This window comes from Aedes aegypti, chromosome 3, assembly GCF_002204515.2.
Source record: "Aedes aegypti strain LVP_AGWG chromosome 3, AaegL5.0 Primary Assembly, whole genome shotgun sequence".
NCBI lineage: Eukaryota > Metazoa > Arthropoda > Insecta > Diptera > Culicidae > Aedes > Aedes aegypti.
Window position 1 is genome coordinate 355,415,983 of NC_035109.1, and position 25,088 is coordinate 355,441,070.

A 25,088-nucleotide genomic window follows, 5' to 3' on the forward strand; every position below is an offset into this window, starting at 1 on the left:
TGGGATGTTGTCAGCAGGTTCCAAGACCATATCCAGCTGGCTGATGGACGAACGCGACGCGAGAGCAAACAGCCAACCAACCTAGAGGGCAGAGCAAGAAGTGCGAAAAGGCAGCCAGCGACCTTTGATTGCATTATGTTGTCATTTCACTATGATTGGCAGCGGAATTAGCGGAGGGTTTGTCATGAATGGATCGGGATGTTTCCCTTTCTTGGGCCGGATGAATGATGGCTGAATTGGTGCCTTTAGTCGTCATTAGAGAGCATTTATTGGCGATTGGGATGACGACCAATAGAGTGTATGGTTGGCCGCTTGACATGCTTAGTGAATGGTGGAGAAGAAAGTTTTAAATAGACGATTTTGCGGCTTATGTCTTGTCTTGACTCATGGTTTGATTTTATTTTTACAAAATAAATTAAAGAAAGTTATCTTAAAAAAAGCATTATTTCAATATTTAGTTCTACCTAACTTCAATTTAATTCAAACTATAGTTGTAGATACAAATTTAAACTTAATTTATCTGGTATAGAATATTAAGCAACGATTTTCTTCTGCTCGGATAGTTATGATTAAAACCAACACAATTCCAGAAAAAGGCCTTTAGTTTTTAAGCATACAAAATGAAGCAAAAATGTATTGCACGATTTCAAATCTCTCAAATTCAATAAATTTCAAAAGTAAGATTGAAGTTTGAAAAGGATATAAAAATTATGGTTTTTGTAACAGATATGTAAATGGATTATTTTTCCATTTACTATTCGGTCACAGCACAATCCGTCAAGTTTAAGCTGAAAATCAACTTGCTTATCTTTGCAACTTCCTGCCATAGTAAGAAACAGATTCCTCTAGGCGTTAAGTTACAAAGCTTCTGCAGTAGCATGTTCATTTATTCACGCTTATCTGCCATGCCGTAAATATGATCGCGCATCTGTCATTCATATTTACCTAGCTCACAGTGCTCATGGACACCGGCAGCATTAACATAATTTGCAGAAATGGATTAACTTAATGGCAGATGATTGATTTTGACGTCCCCCAAAGCAACACGGTCTAGTATCGGTCGCTCCGACATTTCCAGCAGATGGTCGCCTTGGAGCTCATTAAACTAAGCCCAACGCAAGCCGACTGACCAGTGCAAGTCAGCGAGACCAATGCATCCAGCCAGGTGCAGCCAGACTCGAACTCAACCTACCCCCAAAGGGATCCAATCATCAATACCAGTCAACTAGTCCAAGAGGCGTTGCGCTTCGATCGCTCGGCGGATTCTTCTCCTTGTTCAGACTACCTCATAGGTAAGACGTGCTCAATGACATTGCACGCAAGCGAGCAATTGTGCAACAACTTCTTTCTTCGCACAGTTCGAGGGCCTCGATTACGGAACGCATTCACATTGGCGTGCGCACACCACCTCTTAGTCTCCCCACAGTTCCCATAGGCCCCGATAGCCGACACAGTCTGTGGTTGATTCCGAGAGGTTGCACTGTTGTTACTCAATAATGCATGTAATTAATTTCGTTCGTTTGGACAGATTTGGGCCGATTCGTGCTTTAGAAGCTGCAGGCTCAGCTCAGTTGCTCCATCGCATTGCATTGGAGTGCGGCAAGTGCGCGAAGATAAACTAGCACCATTTCCCGACACTCTCATGCATACTTGAAATGTTTCGATTTAACACCAGGCCCAGTTCGTGGAGGGACAAGCATAATTGATCACTATGGCCGAAAGAATATGAGAAATGAGAGTTGATCATATTTTAATTGGGTAATTTTTGTCCGGAATACGCTGAACCTAAATTAAAGAATCGATAATTATTCTGTAGTATGTTAATTAATTGGAAAATTTATAAGTACCAAACATATTTTTTCCAAAAAAAATGAGTTCAGCTCTGACAACCACTGAGACCCGCAGATTTTTTTCCAACCTCAGCGCAACGTTGGTGACGATTGTACGTTGTACCCCATATGGCATAGAGCATTTTGGAATAAAGACCGTTTGGAATAATGGCCGCTTGGCTTAACGAGGGAAGTAAAACGACTAGAATAAAACAATCAAATTTAATATATAATTAACGATTCCTTTTAAAAATTGACGCACTATTTTGTTTAGCCGATCATCTACATTTTCCAAAGTTTTTAGCAAGATTGGTACTACCACAAGTTTCACAAAAATTTCAGTTTTCAGCGTGCTGTTCGTTTAGAGATTTGTACATCGGTTGGGTGATGAAACGTCGGAAGACGAAACGTCGAATGCCAAAATGTCGACAAAAGGGAGGTGAACGAAAATTTCGTAAAATAATGATTTTCTTTCAAAAAAATGAAAAAAAAAAATCGATGTTTAGTCCCTTTTGAAGTTTTGGGATTACACTTTTTGGAATTCGACGTTTTGTCTTTTGAAATTGTGTCCATTTTGAGGTTTTACCGGATTCAAGAAGGTGGAGTGGTCTTGAGTTGTGATCCTCTACTTTTATAGGGTGTCCCAGAAAGTATGGGCCCGACTTTGATGACGAGAATCGCAATATTGTTTCAAACAAATAAATATTTTTATATTTTTGTATTTTTCTTGGGACATTTTAAATGCAGCCTGTGATAAATTTGATTCATTAAATATTTTTTCTACATTGAAATTATTTAATACGGAAAATCAATTCTTATCTAGCCAGCACAGACCCTACTTTTGTGTTTTGGTGGAACTTAACAAGTGATAAATGTTTTTATCAAAATGCTTCGATGTTGTAAGATCAATAACATTGTACCAAACACGCTCCACAAGATTTTTTGTTTAAAATTTTAGTTGGTTTTCCTGGGAAACATTTAACAAGATAATTTCACGAAAGCTTTTCAATTATTTTGAATATAAATAAAAATAATTAATTTTAAATTTATATATGTCAAATATTTATACATTTGACAAGCGAAATTTTTTTTGACTTTTACATGTTTAAGGGATGTACAAGGACTTGGTTTTGACCCTTTTCAAAATCAACCACATCTGAAATCGGGATTCATGTTTCTATTGAAATTTCATATGTCTATAATTTTCGATAAAATAAGTGATAGTCTGATCATATATCGTATCGCCAATGACAAATATAATTTTTCAGAATTTTATACAACAAAATCGCTTAGATAACGCAGTTTGTGCAAAACTGATAAGAGGAGCTTCCAGAAATGTAACACCATCAACAAACAGGCAGCGGAAAAATCGCTCAAAATTCATAATCTGCTCCTAATAAGCGCAAGAATAAAATATATGAAAATCGGATTTTTATCTGCATTAGTCTCGAAATGGATACATGGTAGAGTCATGCCCATGCTTTCTGGGACACCCTATATTCAATTATCTTCAAGAAACCGCAACTATTCATAATTGTTTGATGAATAATTTTGAAATTTCATATATTGCTAAACAGTTATTATTTTGTCAGAGAAGTCCTTGGCATTCACAAATAGCTTTTAATAACTTCAGAAATTCCCTTATATTTTCTCGAAGGTCTTAAGAAAACTATCGGAATTCCAAACTAATCGATGTTGTAATGGAAAAATGTAGAAGGAAAACGTAGAGGCGTGTGTCTAGTATTACATTAAACAATTTTGTATAACTTCTAAAAAGATGTTCTTAAAATTCCATCCAAAAATTGTCATGGAATTCTGGTTTGTAACTCTAAAAAGGGTGGGTAAAGCTATATTTTGCAAAAAGACTTCCACAAGAACCATGGTGGATATTCGTTGAAAAATGTGTATAAGTTGTGGAGGAATTTTAGGTTAATTTTCCATAGGTATGTGTGGAAAAAAAATCCTTTGCAAGAATTTATCATTAATTATTTGTTCAGAAAAAATCTAAACATTTTCATGAGCCAGTTCCAAAAGCCTTCAGCTATTTCCAGCTATCAAGAAATTATCCATAGATTTCTTGTATCAGTTATGGACATAGTGATTCCCTATTTCGCCACACGTGATACTTTAATGTCTTCAAATTTTGAAAATTTTGTGTGTTGTAGTAGTTAGATTTAATATATATCTTGATATTTAAGCTTTCAAAAAGATTTAATATGTGAAAATTAGCAAAAAGTCCCATATAGCCAAATAGGGAACCACTATGGCCATAACTGGTACACTTTCCCTATATTCTCTGAAAAGTGATCGACATTTACAAAAATACGAAAAAAAAAATCCCAACCGATTTTCCAACTAACTTAACACTATTCTATTTGGCCTAATTATTCTCAGACTGTTCACCCATTCGGGTAATCTGGGAAAAGCAGGAACTTGGAAAAATATGTATTTCAAGCAGCAGACTACCGGTTTGTTTCAATTCCAATGGGTGAAACTAGAATTTTTTTTCTAAGAGGTGCTATCACCTGTAAATCGCATCATGTCTAAATTTTGGTGAGTTGGTAGAAAGTTAACGATCAAAAACATTGAAACATTTTCAGAAGGGTATTAAAGGATTCCTGTCAAGGTTCATGGCGAGATGCTTGTAGGATTTCCATTGAGATTCATTTTAAATTTTTGAATAGATCTTAGATGAAATGCTAACGGAAATCGAATCAATAATAGATCAGTTTCAGGAAAATTATTATTTTGAAATCACTTAAATGGTTGTAAGTAGATTGCCTTAAAACTTTTAAGTGGATTATTGAAAATATCCTTGCTTGAAATTTCTCTAATATAGGTAGAGGTTAATAAAAAGCTAAGCCAAAATTATATATTTCGCATATTTTTTCGGAAATCTACTAAAATCCTGAACAGATTAATTGAGAAATGCATTTGAAGAATTCCTGGGGTTTTTGATGATACTGATTCTGGATGAAGCCTAGTTCTTGAGTCCCATGATGAGATTTTGTTTGGATTTCTGCAATTTAAAGCGAATTTTACGGCCTTACGGCCATCGGGGAAGGGAAGGATTGTTAGTTAGAAAACCATTGTTACAAGAGACCGAATAATCTTCTGCATCTCCACAGTTGTCATGGGTAGGATATTGGGTTAGTGGGATAAGGTAGATATGGGAGTCACCATTAGTTTGTGATGCGATCCATTACATATAGGGGAACTGTGGGTAAAATGAACAGGGGGTGTAAAATGAACAGGTTTGTGGTTTACGGTAATTATGCTATAAATCTATGCAAAACATTGCACCATCCTTAATACTCAGACTAAGAAACTATTTCGACAACTCAAGCACGATCTAGAACTGTCAAAAGCTGGAAAAGTAAACAAAAACAAAGTACGCCTCTCCGTTTTCTCATATGATGTAAATTTTCACTCTTGGAATTTAAGGTTTTTATGACTAAAATCATCAAAAATCTATTGAACTGCGTAGCACATCATATCTTTATGGTTTTTATGATAAGTAGACGGAAATTGAAAGTACTTTTATCTTTTAAATCCTGAGAACAAATGATTTGAATGTGTTGATTCTGTGGGGGTTAAATGAACCACTCGTGATGGGGGTAATATGAACACCAGGGAATGGCGAATACTACCGGATTTTATTTCAGATGCCGAGAGTTTTCTGGAGAAAATACAAAGACAGACATCGGCAGCCGTCCAAATGGTCGCAGTTAAACGTTCCATTGATTCCAGAATGTCTGTGAGATATGCATTGCTCATGTACCAGATGCCGAGAATCATACCGCAACCTGTTCAATTTAAATGGTGGTCATTTTACCCCCAGCATGTGTTCATTTTACCCCCAGTATATGTTCATATTACCCCCATTGTATGTTCATTTTACCCCCAAGTATATGTTCATATTACCCCGTTACATGTTCATTTTACCCACATGTTTGGAACATTCACTCTATGGAAAGAAATTTTCAAAACTATAATAATGTTGATAAAATTCAATTTCCATCACAATATTTCAACTTGTTACATGGCATAAACATCCTTCTTCAATTCTGATCTATTAAAAAAGAATCTGACAGCTTCATAAAAAAGAAAACATAAGAATTGCTTAGGGTGTTCATTTTACCCCCAGTTCCCCTACACGCCTAACCGAAATCGCGATATTATTCGATAAACGCATTGTACGCCGAATAAGTGTTCATCGCTCGCCCTAACAAGAGCAAGCAATACAATCAAAGGATCAAACACTACTAACCCGTTCCACGCTCAAACACTTCTTCTGATGAGTTTTTGTTTGGATTTCTGTAATTTACAACGAATTTTTCTGATTATCCCCAAATTTTTTTTGTAAATCCATTCATGGCTAAATATTTTATGGGTCAATAAGTAGCGAGATCCTTTAGATACCCTTTGCCAGATTTTTGTTATGTTTTCGATCAAATCATTGATAGACTGCTAAGAAGATGTAATCTGGCATTCATGGCTAAGGCTTCAGTCAGCTTCATAGGAGAACAATAACATGTATTTGGAGATATCACCAGATCAAAAAGTTCTCTAGAAACCAGCCATGAGCCATGTCTAACGCACATTTCCTAAGGCGAAGTTTGACTATTGAACTTAGCCCTTTTGTGGAATTATAGTCCAAGTTTAGATATATGTACAGATTTTGGGGAAATAAAGTCTAAGTTTAGATACGCAGAGTTAAAATTTGTTTATATAATTCCATAATATCTCTAAAATTCTTTCGAATTCTAGGAGGTGGATGGTCTTTAAGATATTGCTAATATTTTGAACCTTGTTATCCAATACTCCTTTGAAATTCAAACCTTTTTGGCTCTCACTTTTATATAAATTTAATTAAAAATAATTCATAAATAAGCTAGAACAAGTCCTCCAAATTTGTCCATATTGTATAGAAAAAAACAAAAACATCAAGTCACTGTACCTATTTGTTACCTTTTTTTTAATTTTTGGGGCATCCAGGATCCCGGATTTGGAACCTGATTTCAAATGGACACTCTGTTTTCCATTTCTTTATTGATTAGCATATCTTTATATGGCAATATTCTATTTTTTACCTATTAACTCACAGTCCTAAAACAATTTTAGAATTTTTTACGGTTCTCCAACAGCCTCATATTCGTTGATAGTTGTTTTGAAGTCATAAGCTTCCACCAAAAATTCAGAAAGAATATAAGATTTTTTCCTGATCGCAGTCCCAGTTTGCCTAAATATTCAGCAATTATCAAAGAGTTTCATAATATACCTCTCGGAAATCCCAACCAACTCTACGGAATTCAAACTTCGAGCTGTTTGTATAAACCTTTAACAAATTTCTGTAAATAGAAGTATTACAGGACAGATTTCAAGATTTTTTTGGAAAATCTCCAGAAAAATATCTAGTGTAAAATAATAAATTATCTAATCTGGATCTAACAATTTCCCATGTGAACTCCCAATTTTGGCAATCTTTTTGACCCGCTTTTGTCTTCTTCTTCTTGGCACTAACGTCCTCACTGGGACAGAGCTTGCTTCTCAGATTAGTGTTTAATGAGCACTTCAACAGTTTTTAACAGAGAACTCTTTGCTAAGGTTGCCATTTTCGCATTCGTATATCGTATGGCAAGTACGACGATACTCTATGCCCAGGGAAGTCAAGGAAATTTCCTTTACGAAAAGATCCTGGATCGACCGGGAATTGAACCCAGACACCTTCAGCATGACTTTGCTTTGTAGCCGTGGACTCTAACCACTCGGCTAAGGAAGGCCCCAACCCGCTTTTTTCTACCCCTGATTTTTGCATCCTTTTATGCATCCTGATCATGCGGCTATAATCCCTCCCCTCTAACAAAACTCATTCCCATGACAACTATGGAGATGCAGAGATGATCTCGGTCTCTAGTAACAATGGATGTCACACTAATATTCCTTCCCTTCCCCAACGATTGTAAGGACGTGGCTGGCGTTATTGACTTTATAATGTTTGGAGTTCTCGAAAGTTTACATTGAAGATGGAAAGCTTGTCTCAAACTACATCTGTTTGTTCCTTGTGCAACTTCTATTATTCTGGTCAATCACGGAGTAGCAACTACAAATGGTGCGGTCATCAATGCTTATGCTTATGCTTGTGAATGATTCTCCTCCGAAAGAATGAATATGTCGAAGATTTGTCTTTCGACGTTAGGTCTTTGACGTTTTGTCCAAACGACTCTATGCAAATTTACCTTTATGCCAAACCGATCTTTTACCGCCTTGGTGACGTTTTTTGAATCAGTGCGCTGCGCAAGGTTCAAACCTCAAACGCTTTGAGCGGCAAATCACGAGTTCGTGTGTGCGGTAATATCTATACGGAGCTGTCTGATTTTTCTCATCAACACCACTAGCGGGAACTTCAACCTCAACCGAAGCGGACCATTATTTATGGCCTATGAGTTGCTCCAGTTTCCACCAATAATGAACCACTTGATTACGCCAGCCGATGTTGTCCCGGGGGCCTGAAACATGTGTAGCGCGCGGTGTGCTCAGTGTTCGCGCGAAGCCGGTGGGTAATTAATGTTATGCACAAGCGACGAAGCGCGAAATGAGAGTGAATTGCGCTGGATCGTGGATGTGAATTTTGTACTCTGCTTCCTAAGATCTGAGGCGGTCGCGCGGCTTCAGATTCGTGTTTGGCAAAAATTGACTTATTGATTACGCTGTTTATTGCTGTTATACGGTGCAACTCTATGACGACCAAGATGTTGCAATATTGCTTCATTAAAATATGAGCGTGATTTTTGTGTTTTCTTTTTGACTTAAATACCCAATATAGTTTATGCCAAAGTAATCAATCACATGGAGGCATTTCATGGACATGACTGGATCTACAATTATCTTCATAAAATAGTTAACTCACACATGTATAGATATTTTCAGTTACTAGTGTTGTAACTCTATTCCTCAGAAGAATGCTGAAGGTCCCGCAAACAGAATGATTTTTCTGAAGTATTCAAGGTATTCTGGAATGATGTTAGAACATGGAACCAGACATAGTAAACATTAGATGAAAAAGATGGTGTTCACAGCAGAAGTTGTAAATTCTAATGAGAACTCCCACAGTTATTGATTGAAAGCTTTATTTTCCTGCAGTTTCCAGGAAATATTATCCTCGATCTTTAAAAAGAATATCTGTGGCATCTCTACAGTTCACATGATGTAGAGATCGACAATAAAATTTCAGGAATTCATATTCAGTACTGAAGAAAGCCAGAAAAAAAATATCAGGGAAAATATTTTAAAACTACAATATTTTATTTTTAGCCAGCTTTCAATTACTGTTCGACGTTTTGTCCCGTTTGTAGTTTTGGGATTCAATGGTTAACATTCGATGTTTTCTCTTTCGGCATTTTGACTCTCGACACTTTATTCCTAAACCACACAATTAAGTTAGATATAGTGGTATTTTGATGCTTGGGTCAAAAAACGATTGCACTGTGTGATCTAAGCTTTCTTTCCCTTTTCATTGATCGTGGCGTCACGACAATTCTAATACATAGCAAAAAAAACTTAAAACGACGTTTGCGTTAAAACTTAGAACTAAAACAGATTTTACAATTGTTGATGCAATAAAAAACAGATTCACGGTCAAACCCGTTAGTCATTCGGTATCTGGACTCTACAACTTGTTTTGTACGTGCAAAACAGCCATCCAGTGACAGTCGTTAGGTAACCATACACTCATTAGTGGTTACCCCGTGGACCATAACACCCCCCTCCCCCTTTCCCCATAAAATACAGTATGGTTCCACGCACGGAATGCAGATAAGCGATGTCCGCCCATCATAGGTAAGGGTACTCACCGTTATCGGCACATCGTACGCCACGTCACAGGTGTCCAACTTCCGCTTGAACCGCAGCACCGTGTGGGTTTGATTCTCGTAGCCCAGCAGGAGGACGTAGTCCTGGGACGAATCGACCACCGGTTTGCCATCGCCGTTCTTTTTCACGTGCCGGTCCTGGAAATACAAGGGAAAAAAGAACAACCCACGCTTTGGTTAGTTGGTTTGTTGTCTACTATTGGTGTGGCTGTGATGGTTACAGCACAGACAAGCAGACGTAACACTGACGCAATTTCCATAGACCACTCATTTAACGATAATTTCACAAAACAGTATTTCGTGAACCATACGGTGATGATGGTGTAATCTTACCGATGAATTTTGAAGAAACATTTTCTAAGCGTTACATCTGTTTGTCTTTAGTTATTATTTTCCGTTAAGTGGTTGGGGTGAATTGCAGAGAAATGGAAGAAGTTTTGCTTTTGCCAGCGCTGTGGACCTTAATGATAAATAAATAGACGCCTCGTGGTTGGCGCGATGCGGTCGATAGGAAAACACAAATTCATGATTAATGAGAAAGTCCCCCCTGTGCTCATCATTCATCGTGTCCCTTCGTGGTGGGGTGGCTTCTAGGGGTTATTTCTGTGTGGGCGATGGAAAGTTTGCCAATTGTGAGTAGTTATGTCAATTATCAGGGTTAGTTTACTGGGAATAAGTAGTTGTTATGGTCGTTGGAATTAAATGATTTGCTAACAAATTTGCACATCTTTATCGTAAAAGTAACTTGGTGCATATATTAGTAATAATCCAATGCGACAAATGGGGCCTTCCATAGCCGAGGGAAGTCAGGAAAATTTCCATTGGAAAAAGATCTTGGATCGACCGGGAATCGAACTCTTTGCTTTGCTTTGTAGCCGCGGACTCTAACCGACCGGGAAATAAGGCCCAAATTACATACAATGCCCTTCAAATCATTAATACAATTTATCTCAGCTCAACGAATATTTAATCATTGAATTTTATTTGCATGATTGTTTCGTACATCACACTTCTGTGCGACTCAATACCCCCAAATTCCCCGTTCCCATGGCAACCAACCAGCCCCAACCATCATTCTCGCTCATTTTATCGATCCCCTTAACAACGTTCACTTTTAATTAAGCTCCGATGTTTCCAGTTTTCATTTCCTCTCTTCGCTGTCGGTTCTTATCGTGGCCCATCCACCACCGGAATGAGGAAAAGCTTCCCAATAATTTGGTCAATCTACCTATGTCTTGTTCTCTTCTCTTGGAGATTGTTTCCCCATCAGGAGCATCATTTCACATTTCGTCGCTGGGGCAGACCCATGGGATTTGGTCAAATTAGTGAACGAATCGGAATCGGTTCAATTTGTTAACAGATTTATTGAGCTGTCTGTGTCTGCTCGATTCGATTCGGCTTCCTAGATAGCGCTGTGTCATCAATGGGAAACAGCGCTACGATGCTTCTAGTTAGACGAGGGACTCTCACACTTGACCTCTCCAGTTCCAGCTTTGTGCCACCACACACACATACGATAACCATTTGCCTCTCGGTTGGTACACAATCTTGGCGCGGTGAGTACGAGTTTAATTCGTTTAAATATGCAGACAGAGTAATTGAATAATTACAGTCTGAGTGGGGAGCAAGTTGACTGGGAGCTTCTGTCTGTCTGTGATGTCTGTGTGGGATCATTCAGTGTACGAGCATTTGTACCGATGGACATTGAGAAGAGAAAAAAAAGTACAACATTTTAATTTCGCATAATTCAGGAACGAAGAGCCCCCGCTCGTTTGCCCGTTGAGCGATCGTTTTGCGCACCGGGTATGTGAACACAGGTAGTTCCATTGTAAGTGCTCTTTCCGGAGCGCAGTGGCGCGAATGGGGGATATTTCTTCCTTCTTTCGTGCATTTAAACCTTTTAACTGAGAAAACTGAAATTGCTATTTGCTCCTTACTCTACCTGTGTGGTAATTAAGGTATAGATTACTCAAAAATTAGAAAAAAAAAATAAATGATGCAAATTAGAATTCAAATTCCTGTACATATTTTTTTCATTGCATTGGATTGAATTTCAAAACATATTATGAGATGTTCAATAATATGATTAGCAGGATAATTTAGTTACAATCGATCATTTAAAAATAATAAAGCCCTTTTATATCCACTATTTCCATTTGCATTGGACTAGAATTTGCTTAAAACGTATATGCGTAAACTTTAACGTATATTATACCATAAAGCATTTTTAACATTTTCGATTTGAATAAAAAATGAACAAATCTTTAGACATAACTTGAATTTTAACATATATTTGTAAGCGATTTTTCTAACAACTAGTTCAAAGGCGGTAACAATTTGACTAATAAGATTTTCAGATAAATTTTATTTTGATGTAACTCAAAAAGTTGAAGGAAAAGCTTTATTGTGTTTAAAGCAAAGTTGTAGTTTTAGACAAAGTAAACAAATTTGCTAAAAACAGTTTTCTTCTAGGATTCCCCTATATTCAGATAAATTGTTTGAACATTTTCAGTGATATCCTCTCAAACTGATAAAGAAGTAACTTTCATTAACTTATCTGAACATCCAACTTATCCCGTTCAATTAATTCCATTTCATCTGCCACAACAAAGTAGCCAGGGCAGCATTCGCCTGTTGAAGAATGAATGAATCTTGTGCAATAGCCAGATATAAGTCCCAAATGTTTGTATAAAGTAACAAATTAAAAAATTAGAAGGTGGCCTTAAATCTCTGTTAAAACTGCTTCAGCCAATAACTTCCCTACTCCAAACTCCTCAGACTCCACTTACTGTGAACGATCTAATATCAATTCATGTATATTCAACTTTCAATGACTTTACATTTCTTGGGTCGTTCTAGCATAATTCTCTTTTCTTGCTTTCCTTAGTGTATAAATTTCGATTTATGGTGAATATATCCTAAAGCGTTGATTTCTAACGGATACTATGTAACATACACTTTCAGAAATTTCTATTTTGCACATTTTTGTTGAAGCTACCAGCGAGCTATCTCCATTATTTTCCAAGTTATGGACGATTTTCGTCTAAAAGCATATTATTTTCAAAATTTGGTTAATCTCTTCAAACAAAGAAACTTCCTCACAGTTATATTACTATCATTAGAGAAAATGATTATCTTTCTCAAAGCAACAAAAGATTCAAAATTCGTTTGCGCCTTTCAGAGATATTGACATTTGAAAACAACCATTTTTTTTTAAGGCACTCCGTGCTCGTGGCCACTACTGTGCCGGAATCAGTTTATCTGTATCTTCCTTACCGATACAGTTCTATTTTTAGCTAATCTATATTTACATCTGCTTTCACTCTCTTCTGCTCTTTTGCTCTCACACCGAGCAGGTAGGAGAGTGCTCTGCTGTTGGTCCAATCGATTTCCATAGTCAATTGCTCTTGCGGTGGTTCGTTTTGCCGTGTTCCTGAGTCGTTTGAGGCTAGCTGCCTGCGAAGTGGGTCAGTTTGTCTCAGTCACCATCTGATACTGACGGAGGATGGATGTGTTCCCCTAAGCACGGTCCTCCGTGCGGCGTCTTCTGGTGGCTGGACGGGTTATTTTTTTGGAGGGGCTGGGAATTGAATCCATGACCTTCCGCTTATGAAGCGAAAGCGTTACCTCAAGGCTTCGGACCCCCCTATAACAACCATTTTTTGTTGAAGAAAATCTCTGATGAATCTGCAAGTATAAGAGATAGAACAGTATTTTTTTGCGTTAAAAATTGCGCAATCAAAAGTTCTAAATGTGTCCGTAACAATGCTTTTGCGAGAAATTCTCGCATGAAAAGGTATCATGAAAAAACTGATTTTTAAGGTCCACTTAACTTATTTGTTGATAAAAATCAAACCTCGTGAGCCATAAGATATAGAAATTTGGGTTCTTCGGCAAAGTTGCTCCAAATCGGTTTTCTAAAACACTGTAGAACATTGTATAGGCCTAAAAGCGACAGCAAAAGGTATGTGTTGTGATCTCGTAAACCATACGAGCCATCCTAATTTCACTTCACTGAAAAAATGTCTAAAACAAATGGAGAAACTTCTCCGAAGGCACCATATATCTCAAACTGAAGGTTTAGGCGCAAACATTTTTGTCTTCCTAGATATGGCTTTGGGACCAAGAAATTCAGGATCCATACCGTAATCCCGAGATCCAAATTGGAATCGAATGATCCACAGTTGAAAATCTCCACTGGTATACTGAAATCCTAGGACCCACACCATAAGTCCTTGGACCACACTAAAATCCCAAGATTCACTATGGAAACCAAGGGCCCATGTTCCAAACCCAGGATCACACTTAAATCGCACGATCTACACTGAAATTCTAAGGCCCTTACTGGAATCTCGAGATCCTCACTGAAATCTCAGGTTTCACACTTGAATCCAACGACCCACGTCACAATCCAAGGGATCCAACAAGAAGAGTACGATTCAAAATGAAATCTCAATATTCAAATTGGAATCGTTGGTTCCACACTGATACATTCCGAATCACACAACGCTCCTCATTGAACTACAACAAACCGAACTGGAATTTCAATGTCTACATCAAAAACCTAGGATCCATAATGCAGTACGACAATCTACATTAGAATCCAAGACTCAAGAATCCAGACTGGAACTCTTGGATTCCCAGCTTTCACACTGGAATCCCAGAATCCATACTAGATTCCCAGAATCAATTGACAGGGTTGCCAGGATCCATACAGAAATCCCAGGATCACCAATGGAATCCAAGGATCAACACTAGAGTCCCAGAACCCACACTGGAATCCCAGTACCAACCTGGATCCCCGCTGAATTACTAGAATACGCACTGTGAACCAAGGATCTACACTGGAATACCACTAAACATACTAGAAACTCATGATATATACTTAAATTGCAAGATCCACACTGTAATTCCAAGATCCTCAAATCTCAGGTTTCATACTACAATTCCACGATGCCCTGGACCCCAGAAAAGCAAGATTCAAAATAAAATCACACATTAGAATCCTAGGATCCACACTGACACACTACGAACCACACAACAATCCCACGCTCCTCTTTGAACTAAAACTATTCACACTAAAATTCCAATATCAACATTAGAAGCCTAGGATCCACAATGCACTAAGACAATCTACACTAGAATCCTAGGATCCACACTGAAACTCTAGGATTCAGCCTTCACACTGGAATCCCAGGATCCACACCGGAATCACAGTATTTAACCTGGAATCCCAGGATCTCTGCTGAATTACCAGGATTTGCACTGTAAACCCAGGATCCACACTGAAATCCCAGGATCTGCACTGGAATACCAACATTCATACAAGAAACTCGAGATCCACACTTAACCCTCTAATACCCAACCCCGCCTTTAGACGGGGTACACTTTGGTATTTTGTGTATTTTTTCGTAGCTCGGAAATCAAATTATTTTATTTTTGGCTTATACCTTGACTCATAACACGCATATAAGAAAAGTCTTTTATGACTTTTGAAACTTTTTTGTATTTTTAGAAATTGTTTGAAAAATTGCATTCTTATATAACCTACAAATGCCTGGGCTTCATTTAACGTGTTATATAAAAAATCGTACCTCTTATATTTTTCTACGATTAACCTATCACAAACGAAGAGCCTGGTGGTATTAAAATCATTTCAAACCTGTTTTTTCCGTTTGTTACACGGAAAATAAAATACGCTCCGAAAAAAAAAATAAAAATTAATATTTTTCAAAACACCGTAACAATTAAAATTTTTATTATTGCCAAAAATCAACAACTAGAAAAGGCTTCAAGAAAAAATGAAAAAAGCTAGGGATGTTCAAAAATAAAAATTATAAAAATCAAAAACCAAAATTTAAAAATTTGCGAATAAAAATAAATAAATGCCCAAAACGTGTTTAGAACGATTTTAGATAACGAAAAATAATACTTAAATCGAAAATAAAAATTTGGGTATTAGAGGGTTAAATACAAAAATCCACTCTAGAAAGCCCAGGATCAATACTGAAATCCCTGGATCCACATTGGAAACTCAGAATCCACACTGGATTCCCAGGATCTACTATGAAGCCTCAGAAATCATATTGGAGTCTTAGGATCTACAATGGATTTTCAGGATCCACACTGGAATCCCAGGACCCACACTAAAAACCCAAAATTCATACTGGTATCCAAAGATCCACACTAAAAACTCAAAATCTTCATTGGTATCCCAATATCCACTCTAATCGCATGATCACTGGAATCCAAAAGGATCCACAGTAGAATCAAATCCTAGCCTCCACACCAGAAACCCTAGGATCCATAATGGAATTCCAGGATTCAACTTGGATACCAAATACCTATGTTCTGATCCAAAGATTCACACTGGATTAATCAGCCCACTAAAGTCCCAAGATTCGTACTGGAGTCTCAGGATGCACGATAAATTTCCAGAATCTATATTGGAATCCCAGTATCTGCTCTGCAATCCCAGGATCCACACTGGTATCCCAGGATCCTTTCCTTACAACAATCCCACGATCTGCGGTACAATCTTAAAATCTACACTGCAACACCAGGATTCAAACTTGAAACCCAGAATCCACAATGGAAAACCAGAATCCGCATGGGCTTCCTCGGATTCTGGGATTCTGAAATAGCAGAATTCGCACAGGAATTCTAGCATCAATACTGGAATCCCAATATCTACGCTATAATCCTAGGATCAATACTGAAACCCGAGGTTTCACACTAGAATCCCAGAATCCACATTGGAATACCAGAATCCATACTAAAGCCCGAGGATATACAAAAGAATTCCACGATCAACGTTACAATCTTAAAATGCATACTGGAATACCAAAATCTATACTGCAATACTTGGATCCACACTGGAAACCCAAAATCCATTCTGGAATCCCAACATCCACACTGGAATCCAAGAATTCACACTGTTGGAATCCAGTAATACATTCTAAAATCCTAGGATTCAAACTTAAATATCAGTATCCACATTGGAATATAAGGACCTACACTGGAATCTTTGCATTCATATTGGAATCCCAGGATCCATATTGAAGTCAGAAGACGCACACTGAAAAACCAAATTTTACACTAGAACATACAGTAGTATTCACACCAGAATCCCAGAATCCCCACTGGAATACCAAGATCCACACTGGATACCTATGACTTCTGCCAAATTTCACTAAAATCCTGCAATTCACATTAAAATCCCAGGTTCCACATTAAAATCCTACGATTCACGCTACAGTTCCTTGATCTACATTGGAATCCCAGGATCCACACTGGAAACCTAGAATCCTCACTGAAATTCCAGAGATCCTAACTTCGTCTACCTTTGATCCTTGATGAAGGCTGACAATAACGTTGGCCGTGAAATACAAAGGCGCATCATCAGTGAAGTTGGGCCTACTATGGCCTTCACAAGAAGCTGCGGTAAAAAAAGATTCACACCCGCACCAAATGCACCATGTACAAAACGCTCATAAGGCCCGTAGTTCTCTACGTGCATGAAACATGGACGATGCTCAAGGAGGACCTGCAAGCACTTAGAGCCTTCGAACGCCGCAGTGCAGGTGTGCAGGAAAACGGTGTGTGGCGGCGAAGGATGAACCACGATCTCGGCCAACTATACGGCGAACCCAGTATCCAGAAGGTAGCCAAAGCTGGAAGGATACGATGGGCAGGACATATTGCAAGAATGCCGGATAGCAACCCTGCAAAGATGGGGTTTGCCTCGGATCCGGTTGGTACAAGAAGGCGAGGAGTGCAGCGAGCTAGGTGGGTGGATCAAGGAGGGAGAGATGCGGCAACGAACTAAGTATTGAGGCGTGAAATTCTGGATTGAGTGTTATCTGTTCAGATGTTAACTAAATAAATAAATGAACCACTCGGCCAAGAAAAACCCCGGTCAATTGTTATACGATCATTGTTGAGGGTTGTTTAGACAAAAATCGTAAAAAAATGTTGAAAAATGAAGAAGTTGCAGCCGACATTCAAACTCTTCGGAGCCACTGCGCACCACTCAGCTCATAACACGGCATTCGTTTGTACATCGAGTGTACGTACACACGCTATGGAATTGGTAGGTAAGTACCTGGCAGCATCGTCATCGTCGTCGATGCTTGTTATTTGTCGCACTTTGGCTTTGGGATGCGTCGTCGTTGTTATTTTAATGAGACCTGCGGAGGCGTTTCGCGTACATGACTTCTTCTGGTAGGGTTCTCTCACTCCACTGCACAGTGGTCCAGGAATCAGTTTTACGCGGAAAGATGCATTTTGAGCTTTAGAATAAAACATTAGACAAAAACGGTCTTCTACAAAGTTGTTTGTATTAGTTAAGCCCTTTGTTTGGTTTTATTGAAAATTAGGGTGGACCACATTTTCATAGAAATTGTGTAACTAACTTTCTTATTTGTAGAAATTATATTATACATGCTTCAGCAAAGTTATAGACCATTCAATTTCAAGCAACTTTGCCAAAAAAAGTTTTTTTTTATCTCTTAAATTGACCGATTTAGAGCTTTTTTTCCTGCAGTGACATAGGGTGGTCCGAACAAAACTGGTTTTCTGGCTCTAGAGTTTTCAATTCAAATTTCTCATCAAAGTAGTCTATGAAACACTTTTAGAGCTTTCAAAAATGCGTAATTTGGTGAGTGAAGAAACTCGCTACCTCCTTCCGTTTAGGAGTTATTGTTGTTTTTCTCTCAAAAACATGCCTACTTTGATTGTGAATATCTCTGATTGGGGCAAACATAAAAAATATCTTTTGACGGCATTCAAAAGACAATATAAAATTGTATATTATGTCAAAAAATTACAGATGTGTTATTTTTGTAACTCTAATAAAATGCCTTGAAAAACAAAGGATTTTAAGCAGAAAAACTTTAATAACTTTTGAACTAAAATAGATATCATCAATATTTTTGCATGAAAATTTGCGTTTTGTTAAATTCTAAAAGTCGCTCATAGACCGCTTTGACGACGCTTTGAATTGAAAACTCTAGAGCCAGAAAACCAGTTTTGTTCGGACCACCCTATGTCACCGTAGGAAAAAAGCTCTAAATCGGTCAATTTAAGAGATACAAAAAAACTTTTTTTGGCAAAGTTGCTTGAAATTGAATGGTCTACAACTTTGCTGAAGCATGTATAATATAACTTCTACAAATAAGAAAGTTAGTTACACAATTTCTATGAAAATGTGGTCCACCCTAATTTTCAATAAAACCAAACAAAGGGCTTAACTAATACAAACAACTTTGTAGAAGACCGTTTTTGTCTAATGTTTCATTCTAAAGCTCAAAATGCATCTTTCCGCGTAAAACTGATTCCTGGACCATAGTGCACTGTAAGAAGAGTCCAACAATTTAAATGCAGATTGAGTCACTCTCGTTCGGCGACGCGAAGGTCAGTCACAAATGAAGAATTGTACACAAACGGCTGGACAAGCTACCACCCTTTTGCAAGCCAATTGGATGACAATTTGAGGAATGTATTCTGCTCAAGTTCAAGGAGGGTCGCTTCGCGTTCAGCATGGGTTAATGAATGGTTTTCGGAGCTGTAAAAAAATACTCGAAAACCGTTCAACCGAAAGACATTAACCCGAACGTCATTTTTCGGAATGTAATTTAACCGAATGAGAAAGTACCTGATTTCGACATTTACCTAAATGATACGGTGTTGCAAATGACTCTAAGTTGCTAAGTTTGAAGTAATTCTTAGTATAATGAATTTGATTCTGCTTTGATCATCAATCTGGTGAGATAATCAATAGTTTTTATGTTGAGCCTGAACAGTTTGGCTTCGATGAATCTTCACCTTAAGTTACGGTCTGTGCAGCTAAATGGCTGAAGACGATGTCGGTGTCTTTTAAATGTCGCATTCTAGTAAATGGCATTCGGGTAAATGTATTTCGGGTAAATGCTACAGAATCTTCAGAGTGCAAAGTACTGCGCTAGTATGCACTCGATTCAAACGTGCAATGGCAGAAGATGGCACCGAGGGCGATCCAAGAGGGTGAATTAAGCAAACATGAGCCAAGTTTTAAATTACGATCCGAGTGGCGTGCGTGGAATAATTACAAGGTAGGTACGAAGTCCCCCGAACGACAGACGTCTGCAGACTGGCCCATGTTCATTGATGTGTTTGTTTCGCGATAAAGATCAAACCGGAGGAGACCCAAGTGATTGGTGACAGACCGGTTTGATGTTTGAGATATTGCTAAGGGCTCTAGCTGCAACAAGGTTCCCATTCGAAAGAAGTAAAATCTGACAGGTTGAGCAGCGTCAATCGACGGTGGAGTAACGACAAGCCTCGGAATTGACGACTTAAATGTACTTTTCTAATCGCTAGTAGCGATCGGGGATCGATTTACTAGCGAAATCGATTAGTGGAACATGTAACGCATGAGTGGTGCAAGGTAATCGATCACGGTATCGATGACAAACTGGTTCGGTGTACATTTCCTGGGAATGTACTTTCAAGACGTTCAAGTCTGGAGGCGGTTAGAGAGTTTTGATTTTTTTTTTGTGATTTCATGGTTTTGAAATATATTCTTTGAAAACGATGTATGGTTAGCTATTTATGGTAGTACTTTAAAGGAAAATATTTATGAAAAAGGTTTAAAATTAAAGGAATGATGAGATTCTAAGGTCCTAATACGATGCTGAAAGATCAGGCTTAATAATTTTGTAGAAAAAAAACTAAGACAGTTGGGTAGAATAGCCACAAGAGAAGACAGTTATCTCACCTATTTAAGTAGTACGTGCAAAATGTATAAATAATTCCTTATGAACTTAAAATTTGATTTCTATCAATCTTATACAAAATAACAGTGTAGAACAAGTTGTCAAAAATGATAAAAGTTTCCATAATCCAATTGACTTGGATCTACGTTAGCTGAAGTTTTCTGCCATGTTGCATACGTTCCGATGCCCCTGCATTACGGCCTTGAACGGGATGACCTTTCCGTGAATTTTTGCTCCAATTCATGAATATTCATCAGGATCACAAATTGACAGGATTGAGCTCCATAATTAATTTGACTGAGCCCCACGAAGATCATATCCAGCAAACGCAGCGCAAAACTTCATCTTCACAGTAATTTCCCTCTCCCACCCAGCCAAGGACCGTGCGCCTCCTTTCAAGAAAACTAAAATAAAGCAAAATTAGGAACGACACTTTGAATAAATTAGCCGCCGTCAATGGCCGACTCGGCTACTTTCCTCAAAATTGACAAGGACACCGCTGTTGACGAAGACGACGACGACTAATGGCTACGCAACTTTTGAGCTGACGGTGCCTCAACACACCGTTTTCCATCTTCGCATCAATCTCCGTGGTCGTGGCACTCTCAAAAGCGACTAATTCGCACAAACAGTTCCGTCCGTAGAAAATTTGTTACTCTGCTCTTCGGCGTTGGCGTCCGCTGAGGGAATGCGATATTTTGAAGGATTTCGTCAAATACCATGTACCGACACCAATACCGATACGAAATACTGTTGAAAATAAACGAAATGGCCAAATTGAAATACAAATTGCCTATTTTTTGCGATAAACAAAACGAATCGGATTTTCTTAAATGTTTAGTTAAGTTTGTTTAAAAAAAAAGATCAAAAGTACATAAAGTAATTCACTATATTTGTAAACATAGACTATTCACTCCTACTTAGTAATAATAGGGAAATGGACGATAAGATGGTTTACCCATTTGTTTTTCGTGTTGTATTGACGAAGTTTAAATAAAAAATATGTGTTATTTCATGCATTCTTTATTTTACGAATAGGGAGAACTTAAACACTTGCTACATAACAATGTTTTGGTCATATATCTGAAAATACGATAGTATGACTTATCGACATCTAAAAAAAATAAAAATATCGCATACCCTTAGCGCTTGCACCGTTTTCTTCGGCCTCACCCAAGTGCCCCGAAACGCAACGCAAACTCCACATTGTCACTAGCATTTAACTTCACAGATGAGCAGACAATTCCCAAAAATCTTTCATTCCGCGTTTCACAGACATCGATGAAGACGAGTAGAACCCAGCGGAAAAGTCTGCACTTCTGTGGACAGTTTTCCCAACTGCATGGCGACGACGCCAGCAACCGCCATTCGAAGAAAACTAAACGCACACGCCGCGTGGTGTCAGCAAACGATGCTTGTTTCACGTCATCATATTTTTCTCAATTAGTACGGTTCATTTACAGACTAATTTGAAGAAAATGAGTTTCCATCCTACTACTGCTAGGCATTGCCGCCACTACTGACGAGCAGCAGCTCATCCGCTTGCTTGACTGTCACGCTGGCGAAAACAACGAAGTCAAAGTATGTTCCTACCGCGTATACTAGGAGGAGCGGTTCAGTGTTTAGATGTGTTTGCCTCTCGAATAAGCTGTGTGACACATTGATGCTCGCCTTTGCTCTTTGCATAGTGGCGGTGACAAGCGAATTCCAACAGTAGTGAGTGCGAGATGAGGTGGTAACTTTGGGTTGTTGTGGAGATTTTCAGATTTTTCCGCTGGTGTATTTAATTGATTGCGGCAGTAACGTCAAGTGAGGTAGAGACTTAGTTTAGTTTCACTTAATTTGTTCAAATCAGGGAGTTTCTATATAGTTGAAGCTGGCTAAATTGTAGAAATGACTCTAGTTTTAATTTTTTTTTTTGTCGCAGTTATGCTAAATTACAATCTGAAATGGATTACACTTCAAATTCTTTCTGCTAACGATCGTTTACAATTTAGCGTCATAGTGGAATTAATTGATATAGTACTAAATTCGATTTTTTTTTCAACTTATAGGTATTCTACTAAACATCTCAAAGATTTGTTTTCATCACGACTATTTTAGTTATTAGAATGCACGATATCAAATCAAGTGCTCATGATGCTCCGTAAAATTGTAAAGAAGCCCGTAGGACTTCTGAATATGTAATGCCGTATATCTGCCTTTCAGAGTTCTTATGAATACTCACACACTGGAGTGGACAACTGGAAGGACAATTTGAGCGAAAAAACATTAAACTGTCACTACTATACGTGAAGCGTGCAAATTTTCAAAGAAAAACGGGGGGTCCATTATGTTTATTATGCCCCCAATCCTCCGAATGATTCTGGAAGCTTGAATATGGTACTAAACTGAAAAAAAAATATGTTCTACCTATTTTAAATGAGAAATCAACTCAAGAGTAAAACAACATATATTAATTTATTGGTTTCGTTTTGACACCCCACCAAAAACTTTTAGAAAATTTCCTGGAGAAATAATATCCAGATTAAATACCCCTTAGAAAAAAACAACACGAAGCTACAGGCAGTTTTTTTTTTATAGAATATTACTGACTAATAAGCGATGTCTTCACCTTAAGCCTTAAACCTAGTTTAACTATATGCCACCGCTTAAGCCTTAAACCTAGTTTAACTATATGGGTAAACGTGGTTTACGGCTTAAGCGAAGGTGGCCCTAAATTTTATTACGTCCCAGTGGTGCCTTATACAATTTCCTTGGAAGATTTTTAGTAATATTCAGTGGTTATTAGTACGGTTGGAAAAAATATTGAATACGAATCTCATAAATCTAAACTTATATATGAATAGGGCGAAACAAATCTTTGCAAACCTAATCCCCATCCATCAAAAATTACAAAAATTAAAATAAAACAATTTACATCATTCTAACCCAGGGGCCCAGATAGCCGTAGCGGTAAACGCGCAGCTATTCAGCATGACCATGCTGAGTGTCGTGGGTTCGAATCCCGCTGGTCAAGGATCTTTTCGTTTAGGAAATTTTCTCGATTCCCAGGGCATAAGAGTATCTCCGTACCTGCCACACGATATACACATGCAAAAATGGTCAATCGGCAAAGAAAGCTCTCAGTTAATAACTGTGGAAGTGCTCATAAGAACACTAATCTGAGAAGCAGGCTTTGTCCCAGTTGTGACGTAACACCAGAAAGAAGAAGAAGAACATGATTCTAACGTGAAGGAAAATCTTTTAAATCAATTTTTATATTTCTTATTTTTGACAAACAACTCTTTATAAGTTTTTTTTTTATTTTGTACAACAATAGTGGGAAAATCTCGTTCGTCATTCACAACATCAGCGTGGAGGTTCTGTCTTCGTTGAATCACGCGACAACGATAAGATTGACCGTCCGGCTGTCACTCGATTGGTTGTTACAGCTAGAACCAGTTTGTTGGTGTGTGCGATAAACGCAAAGTTTCGACATTTCTGTTGCATAAAACGCCGTGGTGATACGAAATTGCGTCATTATTCGAAATTTGGTTCCCAAAATTTGTATTTTCTGAATAATGCAGACGATGCTTTTTCCAAATTTTTAGCATAAATCAGCATATTCACTGCAATTTGGTTTTTCCAGGTTCTGGAGGAAGCTCTGCTCGAGGTGTCCGGTGATGATGATTTCCTTAATAAAAAAGTACTAAAGAAATCAACACATGAACTACAACTCGCATAATGTCCAACATTGGTTGAAAAAATAGGCAACATTACTAGAGGAATTTCGTAGGCAGGAATTGGAGGGAATTTTTGGTTTAAAACTAAGGCTTATTTCATAACAAATCTTTTCAATAAACTTCAACTTGGCTTAGTTTTCTTTAGATGTTTGGTAAAAATTTAACTTGGTGTCAGAAAGTTCAACGATATTGACCATAGTTTTTATTCCAGTAAGCAATTTTTTCATTGACTGTGCTTTGTTCTTCAAAGACACTTGAAGGACACTATCATCCAATTTTTCAAGAAATACCGAGAGCTGGCTTTAGGACTCTGCTACAATTCTCTTGGATATTAGTCAAAAATATTGTGAGATTTATTCATACATTTAACGTGAATTTCTCCTGGAGAACAATCGTTTCTTCTTCATCTACTTTTTATCCCAACATTAATTCCGGAGTTTGTTTCAGCACTCAACTGAATAGTTACCTCCATCAATTTATTAATTCTGCCTAATCTTATAGTGAGAAGTTTCGCTGGAAGTTCAACTAAAATTTTTTTCTTTAAATTCCTTCAAATAGTTAAAAAAAAATATATTACAAATTATTTTGCAAAGTTCGTCAAACGTCTCTGAGCCATATTTTCAGAATACAATACAAATTACGTCAAAAATTGTTTTTTTTTGAAATTTTGGTTCAAATCTCCGGATTAAACAATATCGTAGAATTATCTACGAAAAGTGTTTTGAAACTAACATCGTCGTCGAATCGTCTAAGGAATGTTGTTGAAAACTCCCAGTAATATTTTTGCTTCCCAAATTTGTATAGTGGAGTCTGTGGAAAAAAAAAACATTAAGCAAAATAACTTTGAAGAACAAAGAAACTTATTAAGATATACAGACATAATTTTAAAGAGCTCTCTTAAAACATTTC

General features: G+C 37.7%; 1 protein-coding gene across 1 annotated transcript in view; it reads right to left on the reverse strand.

Moving 5' to 3' along the window:
• LOC5578723 (MOXD1 homolog 2) overlaps positions 1 to 25,088 on the reverse strand; it is a 644,764-nt gene that overhangs the window by 138,401 nt on the left and 481,275 nt on the right. Inside the window, exon 3 of the mRNA XM_021849989.1 lies at positions 9,683 to 9,838. Coding sequence (XP_021705681.1) covers positions 9,683 to 9,838 — 156 coding nt within the window. The remainder of the gene's footprint in view (positions 1 to 9,682; positions 9,839 to 25,088) is intronic.